This window comes from Mytilus edulis, chromosome 1 (genome assembly GCF_963676685.1).
Source record: "Mytilus edulis chromosome 1, xbMytEdul2.2, whole genome shotgun sequence".
In the NCBI taxonomy this organism is placed as follows: domain Eukaryota; kingdom Metazoa; phylum Mollusca; class Bivalvia; order Mytilida; family Mytilidae; genus Mytilus; species Mytilus edulis.
In genome coordinates, this window is record NC_092344.1 from 2,269,496 (window position 1) to 2,286,001 (window position 16,506).

A 16,506-nucleotide genomic window follows, 5' to 3' on the forward strand; every position below is an offset into this window, starting at 1 on the left:
CGTTGTATGAGTTATTCCGTCGTAACGCTAGATAGTTGTATCGACGTTGTACGAGTTATTCCGTCGTAAAGCTAGATAGTTGTATCGACGTTGTACGAGTTATTCCGTCGTAACGCTAGATAGTTGTATCGACGTTGTACGAGTTATTCCGTCGTAACGCAAGATAGTTGTATCGACGTTGTACGAGTTATTCCGTCGTAAAGCTAGATAGTTGTATCGACGTTGTACGAGTTATTCCGTCGTAACGCTAGATAGTTGTATCGACGTTGTATGAGTTATTCCGTCGTAACGCTAGATAGTTGTATCGACGTTGTACGAGTTATTCCGTCGTAACGCTAGATAGTTGTATCGACGTTGTACGAGTTATTCCGTCGTAAAGCTAGATAGTTGTATCGACGTTGTACGAGTTATTCCGTCGTAACGCTAGATAGTTGTATCGACGTTGTATGAGTTATTCCGTCGTAACGCAAGATAGTTGTATCGACGTTGTACGAGTTATTCCGTCGTAAAGCTAGATAGTTGTATCGACGTTGTACGAGTTATTCCGTCGTAACGCTAGATAGTTGTATCGACGTTGTACGAGTTATTCCGTCGTAAAGCTAGATAGTTGTATCGACGTTGTACGAGTTATTCCGTCGTAAAGCTAGATAGTTGTATCGACGTTGTTTGAGTTATTCCGTCGTAACGCTAGATAGTTGTATCGACGTTGTATGAGTTATTCCGTCGTAACGCTAGATAGTTGTATCGACGTTTTAAGGTATGAGTTATTCCGTCGTAACGCTAGATAGTTGTATCGACGTTGTATGAGTTATTCCGTCGTAACGCAAGATAGTTGTATCGACGTTGTACGAGTTATTCCGTCGTAAAGCTAGATAGTTGTATCGACGTTGTACGAGTTATTCCGTCGTAACGCTAGATAGTTGTATCGACGTTGTACGAGTTATTCCGTCGTAAAGCTAGATAGTTGTATCGACGTTGTACGAGTTATTCCGTCGTAAAGCTAGATAGTTGTATCGACGTTGTATGAGTTATTCCGTCGTAACGCTAGATAGTTGTATCGACGTTGTATGAGTTATTCCGTCGTAACGCTAGATAGTTGTATCGACGTTTTAACGTATGAGTTATTCCGTCGTAACGCTAGATAGTTGTATCGACGTTTTAACGTATGAGTTATTCCGTCGTAACGCTAGATAGTTGTATCGACGTTTTAACGTATGAGTTATTCCGTCGTAACGCTAGATAGTTGTATCGACATTGGTCCTTCTTTTTGAAAGAAAGATGGACTAACTCTTTCAATCTGTCAGTCTTAGAATGAAAGTAAACCTATGATTATAAAAAAAAACATATCCATTGTCTCGTCCAACACTTAATTTTAAAACAAATACAACACTCGACAATACAACATGTTATTGAGAAACTAAAATCAAGGCATCAATCATGGATGATTCGAGGATATTAAAAATCAAATCTAAAGTAAATTTAAACAAAAAATATAACATGACTTATACAATTATCGTAACAGAATGGTATATTTGTATTATTTTGTTTTACATTCCAGACGTTTAATATAGTTTATGGTTAATATAAATGTACCATATGATATGACGAGAGTCAACTGTATAGACAATGTTTACAAAACAAATCAAACTGAACTTGTCTAAAAGCTGTTCAAAAGTCATAAATAGATTGAGAGAAACCGAATCCAGGTTTCAAACTAAAACCGAGGAAAACAAAGAAACAACAGAAACACTGAAGTGCAACAAAAAAAAACGCCAAACATATATAGGAACGAACTATTTGATAACAACTGCCACATTCCTGATTTGGAACAGAACATTTTAAGAAAAAATGGTGGATTGAAACTAGTTTAAAAGGCAAAAATCTAGGTATCATTTAAGCCTAATATTTAAATGATACATGTTTAGACTAGTGTACAGATCGATTATTGTTGCACTATCATATTTTGTCTTCAAGTATTTGAGCTGGCTTTTACAAATAAAAAAAAATGCAGTTTCAGATAGAATCAAATTGGATCCTTCGTTTTTATTGTAAAATTTCATATTAATAATGTCTTGTCACCCTAGAACACTTCCATTACCATAGTCAAATATTGGCATCCACGCATTAGTCCTTTCAACAATACCAATCACTTGACCAAACTTGATGGTGCGTTAGTATAACTAGTGCCATTTCAGAACTACAAATTTTGGTCACATTGATAATCCTTTGTTCATAGATTGAAACTTATTGATGTAATAATCATATATATAAATAAGAAGATGTATCATGAGTGCCAATGAGACAACTCTCCATCAAAGTCATGATGTGTAAAAAGTAAACAATTATAGATTAAGGTACGGTATTCAACACGGAGTCTTGTCTCACACCGAACAGCAAGCCCCCAAAATTACTAGTATAAAACCATTCAAACGGGAAAACCAACGGTCTAATCTATATAATCAAAGTACTGAAGTACTGAACATCGGATGACCGCAAGTGCTTTTGGATGATCCGACAAGCGCTCGTCTCAGAATAAAATCACATCTCAAACATGAAAGTGAAGTTAATGTACAGATATAATTATTTTCTAGGACAAGTTTGCGTGGATGATAAATTAATGACAGGGAACACAACCTCACCGTAATGACTATATTATATTGTAGTGATACAAATCAGTATACCCGCCGTTTATTGTTATATATTATATTAATACTTGTATACATTTTAGTACAATTACATGTATATATAATTTTCAAGCATTCGAATATCATTCTATTATACTATATTACTAATAGTGCAGTACAAGTGCATGGTGGACTGTAATAATTCGATTTGTCTAATAGAATGGATTTCAGTAGGCACTCGTATTTTCCCGCAAAAAATGTTGAATCATCCATACAGAGTTATCGTTTCTTGAAACTACAAACGTTCTTGAGATATTCTTCCGCATGCGTGTGCATAGATAATAATGATTTTTTACTTATACGCATATACATACAACAAAACATTTTAATATTATTATCCTCTTTAAAAGTATTTGATGAGTATTCATTGAAGAAATGAATGTATAACAAGCGATAAGGAATGTAAGTATGCACTTTATGATGTCTACGTATTCATCATGTATATAGATCGGTTAAAAAACCAAAACGAAAATTACGTAATGGAAATCTAGGCGATAGCAATACACCTAAATGTCCTCACAGTCATCCTCTGTAAAAACGAGAAACGAGAAACACTTGCTTTATGTATCAATGTATTCTCGAAATAAAAGTAAGATTAAGTGCTGTTCATGGATCGTTAAAGGCACGATTAAAGAGGAATAAGAATTTTAATCAAACCTGAACACACAGGCACTTAATTTTTGTCTCAGAATTTTTTTTCCTCTATATACCTTAATATAAACTTATATACCTTAATATAACAAGTTTATATTAAGGTATATAGGGAAAACAAATTCTGAGACAAGTGCAGAATTTCCCCCCCCCCCCCCCCCCCCCCCCCCCCCCCCGGTATAACAAGGTTATATTAAGGTATATAGGGGGAAAACAGTCTGAGGCAAGTGCCTGTGCCTGAACAGCTGATAACGGTAACTTATTTTAAAGAGTGTTTGTTAAAATGTCGATGAATAGATATATTGATGAAATGTGGTTATTTATGTCGATACCATTTACATTTAGATAATATATTTCCGGAGTATTCTTTTCCTTCCTCGTTTTTGTGCTTTATGCACATTTAAAACACATGATTACTGTTTTTGTCGTATAATATTATGCTTATGTAGAAGACACTTGATGCTCCGACAGATTCAAACATTTTAACAGGTCAGACATTATAATAGTATTTCATAATTAGTGACGGATTTAAATTTAAAAAGTTTAGTGAATGTTCATTTTTGTTTTATGAATTATAACAAATAATTGTTTCGTTTATCTAATGTTTTAATAGCTTGAAAAAAAAATCGTACTATCAATCTCTGACCTTCATAGCGAATTTAAAATACGATGTTGTCCTTGGTCACAAGTTATTTTGTACAATTTTTATACTAGTATACAGTATCAAATGACGAATAGTTAGGGCGAGAGAAAAAAATGTATATTTTAGTTTCGTTCAGGAAAAACGATATACGTCGTTTTAATAAAAAGAATTGAATTATTTGAAGATACTCTGAGCTCAATAATGATGCGCATTATCTTGACTTACTGATTAGAATCGGAAACGATCATAACTGTCCAGATTATTTTTCTTATCAAGAAATACGCAGAAAAAAGTACTTACCACGAAATATAAATACTGGCATGCTCTGTAATAAATATATGAATAGAAGAAGAAGATGCTTTATTTCCATAAAATGGGCTCACAAGGAGCATAATATAATATCATTATAATATTATTATTTTACAAATATAATAAACAATACAGTATACATAGTTACAAACACAAATAAGAAGCAACAGTTTTCATGTATTAGTATATATATAGGAGTATACATAAAACCTTCGTCTCAGGCACACATCTAGAAAGTAACAAAAACGAATACTGTGAGTAGGCTGAATATATCTAGCTGACCTGCAGGAGGCACCAAGGGACGGTGCTATATGGCACGGTGGGTGCATATGAAAAAGGTGAAAGAAGAAGAAAAAAAATTAATGAGAAAAAAAAATTAAAAAAATTAATAATAAATAAAAATGAATTATTGTAATGTATACAGTGTGAAATGCTTGGGTTCCTATTGAGTGATGAAGCATTAACATCAAGGGTTAAAACGTTTACTTTTAATAATATATTTCTGCACCAAACTAAATAAAAAAAACAATTTTGCTGATCTGAGAGTACCGTTGATCCAAAAAGCAAAGTTTTTATGTTAACTTGGACAAGAAGAACTGAAACAGAATCTAATAGTTCATATCTTAAATTAATGTATATAGTACAAGATAACAGGAGGTGAGAATTTGTTTCTACATCACCACAACGACAATTTGGAGAGTCTACTAAATTACGAACGAAAAGGTGAGAATTCAATGAACTTGAATCCATTCTTAAGCGAGCATGAAGAATTTGACCAAAACGATGTCCTATATAATAATACGCTGGGACCTTACTGTTTTGGGTACTAATTTGCTGTTTGAATAATGATAGAGATTCATATTTTCTTATGTTTAAGTTAAGAGTGTTCCATAGTTTTGTTGTAGCAGGGATGAAATATTCAGAATATAAACGGGTCCGTGTGTTGACTTGTGTAATATTATTTCTTTGTCTTGTATTATGATCATGCCTACTTCCTACTGAAGTCTCTTAAATACTCTGGAGTTTTATTATTCAAAATTTTGTGATAATGAATTAGTCTATGACTGCGTCGTCTTTCAGATAATTTTTCCCATCGAGTTTCAACATATAAATTGTTTATACGTTATACGAAGATAAAGTGTATTAAGTATATCATAATGTGCATTTCACCGACTTTTCACGTACGCTATTTACCAACTTCTTATTCATCAAAATACTTTATAATGTCATGATTTTGCTTGCATGCATTTTTTTCTGATGAAACAGTACAAAAAAGCGAGGTTCTTCGAAAACGCAATTTACATGCGGGACTTTAAGGTTGTTAATCCTAATTCTCAAAAACAATTCGACATTTTTACAAGCGGATCACAAAGAAGACCCCTAATTGAACAGTCACATAAGTAGAAATTAATATCCACATAACGCATTTGTTCAATATTGATGTGGAGTACATGTATTATATGTCTCTGGTACAGATTAAGCAAATATTAATTTGTGTACTTTGTTTCAGTACAATAGTTGCATGACTGATTGCAGGATAATTTTTTATATTTGGTCATGTTTTGCTTCGGCATTTATTTTTCCAGACGTTAACTATAAACCCAGTTGAATGTTATAATGCAATTTGTCATAATAATATATATTCATTTATTCAAGCTTCTTTTCGACCGTCTAAGCTTACAAACAAAAACACTAGACCTATTAACCTTTGAACCACACGCAAGATGTATTATCAACGCGATAATGTATTATCAACGTGATCGATTGAAAATCTTTAAATAAAATAAAACAGGGTGATATTGATACTTCGATCATCTGACTACAAATATCTTTCTTGGTCGAACTTCCATTTTACCTTGAATTATTAGCTTACTTTTAAAATTAGATACGCAGTTAATTTTGAAAATAATAACACATTACAACGCAAAATATTTACACTATAACATATAGGATAGAATACTATAATGAAATGACTATTTATTGAACTTTATCCGCTTTTAAAGCTCAAACGTAACCTGTTCAAATAAAGGAACAAAACATGTTTACTCAACATGTTTTTCAGACCAGAAAAAGATGTATTTTAAGTGGTGTTGTGCATGCCTTTGCTGACCTCGTATCTCGTTATCAATACGTACATATAAACATGCATTCCTAAATTACCTGAATTTTATCAATATCTATAGCCTTGTAATTTGTATTTTTGTAGATGTCACAGCTCGCATTATAACCATACCTGGATCAGCTGTTATCTAAAACAACAATAGGACAAATATGGCTGGTGAGAATGAACGGACGGTTGTGCTGTGTATGGATGGGAGCTATCATTCAGAATTAGCTTTTGATTGTAAGTATACTTTAATATGGTAACATTTCTAATTCTATTTTTAATCTCAAGGCTAGGTAGGGGTTAAAGTATCACGGAGTGAGTGTTTGCTTTTATTTTATAAACTTAAACTTTAGCAAAACGTCTTTACCGCCGTAGTACCATTGCAAATTAAGCTACATAAATAGGAATACATGAAAAGAAATCATTGGAATTGGTACTTGGGAAAGACATGTGATCAACAATAAGAAAGTCAACAGGTCAGTCATATCTTACATGAAACTGTTTTGCTCTGTAAGATAGCCGATAAGTCGAAAGAATCAACTTTTCTCAATTTTACTTAAAAACTAGGGACATAACAGGTTTCTGGTAGTGCTTTTATTTTATGGGGAAAAAACATGGAGTTTGTACATGCGGATGATAAATAAGCTTCCGAAGGATTACGAAAGCATGTTTCTGTATTGTTATGTTTTTATTTCGATCCTCAATTGTACTCTTAAAAATTTATAATTAAATGTTGATAATTTTAAGACGGGTACTTATACATCCTCACAACAAAAAGCCATTAAGTACGGCTCTAAGAGTTCTCGTAGTTACTGACAGGTAGTGTAAAGTCAATAACAACTAATAAAAAATAATGCATTTAAGATTAATTCTCAATCAGTACACATCCAACGTTCAATGAATTTAGTGTAAAGACGTCTTAAACAGTCGGAGAAAAAAATGACCTTGCGCAATCCCAAGATACATCTATGGACAGATTGCAGTGCCATGAATATTAAACTGAAATAAGAAAGATGTCTAGCGACGTTTTTTGTTGACTCAACTACTGAAAGTGAATTTTATAAGTAGATATAGCAGAAATCGTATAAAAAAAGTAAGATAATAATAACATCTACCAAAATTACAAACATTCTATAAAATCTTTTAAAAAAGTTTTATAACCGGTGGTCATTTTGTCTAACTTGTTATTTTATTTTTCAAAGCAATTAATGCAGGGTTTTTAACCTGATACAAAAGTCTGAAAACGTTGCAATTTTTATAAATTATTTTTTAGCTTTTAACGATTTATTGTTGCTAAAGGCTAATGTTCGATTTAAAATGTCAATGATATGAACAGCATTTGCAAAGACAATTTGAAGACACCAAGACAGTGCTCTACATGTAAAAGGCGAAAAATATATGGCCTTCAACAATGATCAAAGCCGATACCACATAGTCAGCTATAAAAGGTACATTTTCTTCTATGAACTGCTGCATCCTTTTAAGCAAGATATATCAATAAGCTTCTCTTTCCTTTTTGAAAGTCTTTGATCGTCCACGTCTATTACAATGAACAAAGTTCATAGTCGTCAGCTCTATACAGGAATAAAAAATAACACGCACTCAAAGTTACTGAAAAAATACACATTAGTGTCAGTGCATCAGGTTTATGTAAGAGGTCGTACCTGGATAAGTGTGTAAAAAACAATATTAGATGCTGACAAATGTAATTCATCAATGTTGACACTAAACTATTTGTGTGTCTAACTTTGCAACAAAATACATGTTAACTGTCTCACGATATTTCCACTTGATGATGCATTCTTATTGGGTTTTTTTCATTTATATAATTGTGCTAATGCTAAATCAGCGAAACTGTCCGAGCGTGAGTTTGGTTATTATATTTAGATCCATTTAAATGTTTTTGTTTTGTCTACCAAACCTTCAGTTTCGGGCGAACAAGATAAAAGTTACACCAGGACACGTCGTCTTAACTGAAATCGGAACTTCCACTGATATCTCGAATTAAATTGCATGAAGCTATGGTTTCCTCAATTTTGCGTCTACCGTCCGTTCGTCTAATTTTGTGATTTTAAAAGTAATTCAAAGACGGGAGTATTATGTTATACTAATATCCGTCCGGCCGTAGGTATCTCTCTCACAAAGGGGCTAAAGATATCAGAGGGACATTCAAACTCATAAGTCGAAAATAAGCTGACAATGGCATGGCTAACTAGAGGCTCTAAAGAGCCTGTGTCGCTCACCTTGGTCTATGTGACTATTAAACAAAGGAAGCAGATGGATTCATGACAAAATTGTATTTTGGTGATGGTGATGTGTTTGTACATCTTACTTATGAACTTGGCCCAGGAGTTTCAGTGGAAAATGTTAGTAAAAATTTACAAATTTTATAAAAATTGTTGAAAATTGACTATAAAGGACAATAACTCCTTAGGGGGTCAATTGACCATTTCGGTCATGTTGACTTATTTGTAAATCTTACCTTGCTGAACATTATTGCTGTTTACAGTTTATCTATATTTATAATAATATTCAAGACAATAACCAAAAACAGCAAAATTTCCTTAAAATTACCAATTCAGGGGCAGCAACCCAACAATGGGTTGTCTGATTCATCTGAAAATTTCGGGGCGGATAGATCTTGACCTGATAAACAATTTAACCCAGTCAGATTTGCTCTAAACGCTTTGGTTTTTGATTTATAAGCCAAAAACTGCATTTTACCCCCTATGTTCTATTTTTAGCCATGGCGGCCATCTTGGTTGGGTGGCCGGGTCATCGGACACATTTTTTAAACAAGATACCCCAAAGATGATTGTGGATAAGTTTGGATTATTTTTTCCCAGTTGTTTCAGAGGAGAAGATGTTTGTGAAAGATTACTAAGATTTACGAAAAATGGTTAAAAATTGACTATAAAGGGCAATAACTCCTATATGGGTCAACTGACCATTTCGGTCATGTTGACTTATTTGTAAATCTTACTTTGCTGAACATTATTGCTGTTTACAGTTTATTTCTATCTATAATAATTTTCAAGATAATAACCAAAAACAGTAAAATTTCCTTAAAATTACCAATTCAGGGGCAGGAACCCAACAACGGGTTGTCCGATTTATCTGAAAATTTCGGGGCAGATAGATCTTGACCTGATTAACAATGTAACCTCTGTCAGATTTGCTCTAAATGCTTTGGTTTTTGAGTTATAAGCCAAAAACTACATTTTACCCCTATGTTTTATTTTTAGCTATGGCGGCCATCCTGGTTGGATGGCCGGGTCATCGGACACATTTTTTAAACTAGATACCCCAAAGATGATTGTGGATAAGTTTGGATTAATTTTGCCCAGTAGTTTCAGAGGAGAAGATTTTTGTAAACGATTACTAAGATTTACGAAAAATGGTTAAAAATTTACTATAAAGGGCAATAACTCCTAAAGAGGTCAACTGACCATTTCGGTCATGTTGACTTATTTGTCAATCTTACTTTGCTGAACATAATGGCTGTTTACAGTTTATCTCTATCTATAATAATATACAAGATAATAACCAAAAACAGCAAAATTTCCTTAAAATTACCAATTCAGGGGCAGCAATCCAACAACAGGTTGTCAGATTCATCTGAAAATTTCAGGGTAGATAGATCTTGACCTGATAAACAATTTTACCAATGTAAGATTTGCTCTAAATGCTTTGGTTTTCAAGTTATAAGCCAAAAACTGCATTTTACCCCTATGTTCTATTTTTAGCCGAAGCGGCCATCTTGGTTGGTTGGCCTGGTCACCCGACACATTTTTTAAACTAGATACCCCAAAGATAATTGTGGCTAAGTTTGGATAAATTTGGCCCAGTAGTTTCAGAGGAGAAGATTTTTGTAAAAGATTACTAAGATTTACGAAAAATGGTTAAAAATTGACTATAAAGGGCAATAACTCCTATTTGGGTCAACTGACCATTTCGGTCATTTTGACTTATTTGTAAATCTTACTTTGCTGAACATTATTGCTGTTTACAGTTTATTTCTATCTATAATAATTTTCGAGATAATAACCAAAAACAGTAAAATTTCCTTAAAATTACCAATTCAGGGGCAGGAACCCAACAACAAGTTATCCGATTCATCTGCACATTTCAGGGCAGATAGATCTTGACCTGATAAACAATTTTACCCCATGTCAGATTTGCTCTTTATGCTTCGGTTTTTGAGTTATAAGCCAAAAACTGCATTTTACCCCTATGTTTTATTTTTAGCCATGGCGGCCATTTTGGTTGGTTGGCCGGGTCAACGGACACATTTTTTAAACTAGATACCCCAATGATGATTGTGGCCAAGTTTGGTTTAATTTGGCCCTGTAGTTTCAAAGGAGAAGATTTTTGTAAAAGTTAACGCAGGACGACGACGGACGACGGACGCCGGACGCCAAGTGATGGGAAAAGCTCACTTGGCCCTTCGGGCCCGGTGAGCTAAAAAGGAAAAGACAGCAGACAACCAATGGAATTCAAAACAAAAATTCCAAAACTACAATATAATAACTGAGCAAAATGAACCCTATCTCAGATACTCCGTATGGGTAAGCAGATCCTGCTCCACATGGCACCCGTCGTGTTGCTCATTTTAGTACATACCCTGTAACAAGTCTAATTCGGTACGTCAGATTCGTAAATATGGGACGGGATATGTAGTTATGACACAAAGAACATATCATCTATGAAACAGATACTAGTATTCCATAACGGTCAACCAACTCGTGATGGCGTAAAACTTACGAAGGTGTGGTTTCAACATCACAATTTAGAATTCTTGGTTTAATAGCTTCCTTGTGAGCAGCAACCCTCTACCAAGGAAATCATGATAGGAAAGACAAGCCCGGGAATATCATAAATACTCCGTATGTAAGTGCTGCTGGAATGTTGGGGTGGTTTATATCGTGACAGTTATACTACGTTCAGAAAGAATTATTTTCTTCTCTAAACACAACCTGTTTTGTTTGGAACAACGTTGACAAGAATACTATGAGTTAATACATTTCTAGAAAATCTTATTGTACCAATAATATTGCAACCAGCGGTATTCCTTGATGATTCTTTTAAATAACTTTTCTAAAGATAAAAAAGTCAAATTTTAGAGAAATTGACAGTGAATTCATTTCATACATTTTGATGTTTGTTTAACCATATAACAAGGGGATTTTTACTTTGATTTAATGTTTATTATTTTTCAGGGTACAAGTCCCATATTAGAAAAGATAACGACTACGTCATAATAGCGACCTGCTTCGATAGACATGCCCATGGAATTTATGGTAATATAATTTTAATGAACATTTCTTGTGTATAATTCGGAGTGTTAGTATGACGTCCATTATCACTGAACTATAGTATACATATTTGTTTAGGGGCCAGCTGAAGGACTCCTCCGGGTGCAGGAGTTTCCAGCTGCATTGAAGATCCATTGGTGGACTTCGGCTGTTGTCTGCTATATGGTTGGGTTGTTGTCTCTTCGACACATTCCCCATTTCCGTTCCAATTTTATGATGGATTCCTGTTACCAGTGATTCATATATTAATAAAAAAAACATGAGATATTAAAATTGTGTTCGCCAGTTTCTTCTACGAAAGAAGCGCCAGGATAGAAGATTAACAAGTGTTTATAATGCTTTAGAACGGTTTTTTGATAATTCATATCATTCTTTAGTTTATGTAAGATTCCGGTCTTTTGAAATTATATCAAGCTACTTTACTAAATTTTTCATGTGACAAATGATAAGATATAAGAGATAGTGTAATTTTTGTAAGGTTGTGAAATCTTATAGTTCGCCTTCTAAACTTTTTGTAAAAGTGGTTAAATCGTAACGATACGTGTATGAGTGCGATCCGTAAGGTCTCGTATGAAAACTTCGTGTATATGAAAGGGGCATAAGGCTTAAAATGTAATTTTTATCATGGTTACTATTTTCTCGTTTTATGTTTTAAGTTAAGTTGAGGCACTTAAGGAATTTCGCTTGTCATGTTTTGGGTGTTTTGTCAGATTTTCGGAATCATCTGGTTTTATCCATTTGAACCTTAAAAAAATTGCCCATTGACCCCTGGTTTTCTTTTTATAAACATTTTAATTAATTTTTAACAGTTTTTGAGAATTTAAACTTGCCAATGATAGAGCTATGAAAAATAAAAAGAGAATATTTTCCTGCCAAAATTTCAATGGCTTATATCTCAAAAACAAGCACATTGACCTATATATTATTTTTGCTTGTTTGATTCCTTTATCAATCCCCTACCAATATAAACTAGTGTTTTGAAAATCTACTTATTTTGAAACTGAGAAGCGAACTCCCTTAAGAATGTTTTAACATTTTAAAAGGTAAATGTTTGGTCCTTTGAATTCAAAAATCGAAAATTATGATAAATCTTTAAAACAAATCGTCAGATATTCATATCTATCTCTTGTTTGTTTTTCTGTAGCATTTGGGACAGCTGATTCTGCTGAGTTGGCTTCACAACTCCAAAGAGATATTGATTCACACAAAGAGCATGCTGAAGAACTTAAGAAAAAGCTAGCTAACGAAGGAGTAAGTCTGACATATTAATCATTATCATAATTCACCATTTACCTTTAGTCACTAAGTGACAATTTTTGTTGTTTTTATGAGTGCTCTAACAAACCATTATAAATAGGAACTTGTTAATAAAAAAAAACAGGAGACAGTGCAGTATTGACCATTTGGGTATTGGAAATTAGGTTGATATGTTCCCAATTATCATAATGCTAGTAAGTTGAATGTTTGGTTGGCTTGCTTGCTGTGTTTTTATAAATGTTTGCTCGAGCTTTGTTATTAAGATTGACATCTACAACTACTAGATAGGCGGTGCTTCAACTTGTTTACATTGTTTGACTTTAAATAACATTATAAGTATAATGAATACATGAATATCACAGCTGCAGGATATATGGGAGGTCAATTTGAAGTAACTATTGGTTTTTTTTAAATTTTTGTGCTGTCTTATCCATGTGTAAGCAGCAGATTTGAGTCCTGCTACAATATGCATTTTTTTTGTTTAAAGTAAATCTTTGAAACAAAGAACGTGGCCCTCGTTCAAAATTATATGATCACCTTTATCGGCCAAATAAAAAATTAAGAATTTTCATGTTTGAAATAATTTCAGATGAAAGGAGAAGTTTTTATAACTGCTGGAAAGGCCGGTGAAAATGCAATCAAAGTCGCCCATGACAGAAACGCTGCAATGATAGTGTGTGGTGCCAGAGGTCACGGCACTGTACGACGTACCATCATGGGGAGCAATAGCGAGTACATAATGCACCATGCCGACATACCTGTCATAATATGTCGACATAAACCTCACCAGAATCCTACAGCTGAACATAAACACGAGGACAAACACAAGCATTAAATCAATATACACACGTGAACGTCAGGACAAACACGAACATTAAATCAATATACACACGTGAACGTCAGGACAAACACGAGCATTAAATCAATATACACATGTGAACGTCAGGACAAAGCTAAGCATTGAATCAATAATTATACTTGACATATTTGTTCTTTTTTATATGCATTCACATTCAGGTACTTTTTTTACAATGAGAATTGTGCGGCATTAACACTTATTATAATAAATGCTTTTTAAAAGATGATCGGAGTTATCTTTCTTTATATAGAAAAGAAAAATGGCATAGTCTAAGCGAAAACAAAAATTCCAATGACTAATACCCAAGTTGCACAGATGTGCTAATGAACTGTCCATGGCCAACAACATTCTCACTTGAGATTGTTCGCTATATATTTCATATAGCAGGTTTTAGAAGTATTTGTGAGAGGCGAGTAAATTTTTAAAATCGTTTTTACTGAATAGGTGAATGTGCCACGCCTGAACGATGAATGACAATTCCAGAGTTTTAAATGTGTAATGTTTCAGTGTCTTGGTTCTATAAACGACATTAAAATAACAGGTATAATGATTGATTGGTTGACTGATTATGGATGGAAGTCTACCTACATGCATATTTAGGTCCGTGCATGCTATAGATATAGGAAGATGTGGTGTGAGTGCCAATGAGACAACTTTACTAACAATCCTATTGTTTGGATTTTAGACTAATAAAATCCTTAGTATGGCACCCTCAACGGAGTTGGGGTGACATATTGTTATTGTTCCGTTCTTTTTGTCTTATTATTATGTCACCCGATCGACAATGTCGGGTGACATATTGCTTTTCCTCTATTATTATTATTTTTCTTCCACCTAATTTTGTCCGGCAGTTTTCTCAGATCCAAAGGAACCAATCTAAACGATGGTGCACTATAACAAGGAACCCTGACTTTCCAGTTGCAGTGCAACTTTGGAACTAAAAAATGGCTGCCATCACCATGGAAACGGAAAAATGGTGAAAAAATATAATTTTGGAGTTAGGTGAATTGTTTGAGAATGCTTAAGCTTAAAATCTTTAGATTTTAATAAAATGTAGGTGCACCCTATATACTGCTTTTGGATGATTTTGGCAATCATTGGAACTGCTATGTTGCCACGGATACCACACCAAAAATTTCAAAAATATGGAAATGCTCCAAATTTAATGAAACTTCACAGTAACGATGAGCAACATTGGTAGATGTAGAATTTGGCGTTGGAATTTCGAAAATGTCTGTCATTACCATGGAAACAATGCAAAACAGGTCAAAATGGTCCAAAAATCTTAAAGTGGCATTTACTTTCTTAAAATGGTAGGTCAAATTGATCCAAACTTTGATGGTATGGTCCCTCCCATGTACCAATGTGGTTTATGCCATTAAATGTTGGGAATGGTCTCTGTTGCCATAGGAACCAATCAAAATGTCAAAAATTTCAAAAATTTCAAAATGCTCCAAAATTGATGTTACTTAACAGGATTGTTGACTGTCAAGTCTGCATGAGACTTTTGAAGTTGGAATTTCCAAAATGGCCACCGTTGCCATGGAAACTGCAAAAATGTCAAAAATTTTCAAAATGCTTTGAACTTGATGAAACTTGATATTATTGTTAACTGACAAGTAAAGATGAGACTTATGACTTTGAAAATTTGAAAATGGCTGCCGTTGCCATAGAAATGGTTGCCGCTTAGTGGCAATAGGGGGAAGGGTGACATCCGCTATTGCTTGCAATGGCAAATCTAGTTATATTTATTCTTCCACACTTTTTTGTCCATACTATTTCTCAAAATTGGCTTGAACAATATTGATGGAACTATACCATAATGTTGACCACCACATAAAATAGTGCAGTGGGGTATGGCATTATCGAGATGGCTGCCGTTGCCATGGAAACGAAACAAATGTGAAAAATTCCAGTTTTTTGTTTTAGTGAACTGTTTGGATATATGCTTTAACTCAGAATCATTATATTTTAATACAATGTAGGTGCCCACTATATACAGGTGTTGGATGATTTTGGTACTCATTGGAACTACTATGTTGCCATCTTATTCTTATTCCATCCAAATTACAATTTATAAAGGTAAACCATTATAGGTCAATGTACGGCCTTCAACAAGGAGCATTGGCTCACACCGAACAACAAGCTATAAAGGGCCCCAAAATAACTAGTGTAAAACCATTCAAACGGGAAGTTCACAAATATTTTTTTGGTTTTTGGTTTGACTGAGTTGGGATCGAGACTATGACTTCCCGATCTTGAGGCAATGCCGCTAAAACGAGACCACAGAGGAGGTTATAATAAAACAGTAAAAGAAAGTTAAATTTTATTTTTATTTACATTTACATTGTCAAACCAACTACATCAAAATGTTCCGGAAAACAATAATCCAGAAAAATAAACGACGAAATCAGTCTATGCATGGTCTTCTCAATATGATTAAAATTTAGACATATATAAACTCTATAGCTTAATTATATTGTTGTCAACTTTGTCTTCGAGTTGTAGTAGCTCTGGTACAATCCTATTTCGTATGAATCCCGTGCAAATGAAATAAAAATCTTCAAAATGAATTATTGAAAATTCCCAATTTCATACGTGGATGTTGAATTTAAATATCATATATTTGTATTATAATCATACGAACTCAATGATGATGATGGAAGTTTTTAACGACCTTA

The 16,506-nt window shown here is 33.7% G+C and overlaps 1 protein-coding gene across 3 annotated transcripts; it reads left to right on the forward strand.

Annotated features, from left to right (window-relative positions):
• Positions 1-3,534: 3,534 nt before the first annotated feature.
• Positions 3,535-14,049, forward strand: LOC139521585 (putative universal stress protein SAUSA300_1656). 3 transcript variants are annotated; one of them, XM_071315069.1, is made up of 6 exons: positions 3,697-3,824; positions 4,929-5,010; positions 6,494-6,631; positions 11,614-11,694; positions 12,854-12,960; positions 13,556-14,049. In XM_071315069.1, the coding sequence occupies exons 3-6, from the start codon at positions 6,559-6,561 to the stop codon at positions 13,799-13,801; spliced, it is 507 nt and encodes a 168-aa protein (XP_071171170.1). In that variant the 5' UTR covers positions 3,697-3,824; positions 4,929-5,010; positions 6,494-6,558; the 3' UTR covers positions 13,802-14,049. The 3 variants fall into 3 exon arrangements, with proteins under 3 accessions (XP_071171178.1, XP_071171170.1, XP_071171166.1); XM_071315077.1 differs by lacking the exons at positions 3,697-3,824; positions 4,929-5,010 and adding an exon at positions 3,535-3,589; XM_071315065.1 differs by lacking the exon at positions 4,929-5,010.
• Positions 14,050-16,506: the final 2,457 nt, after the last annotated feature.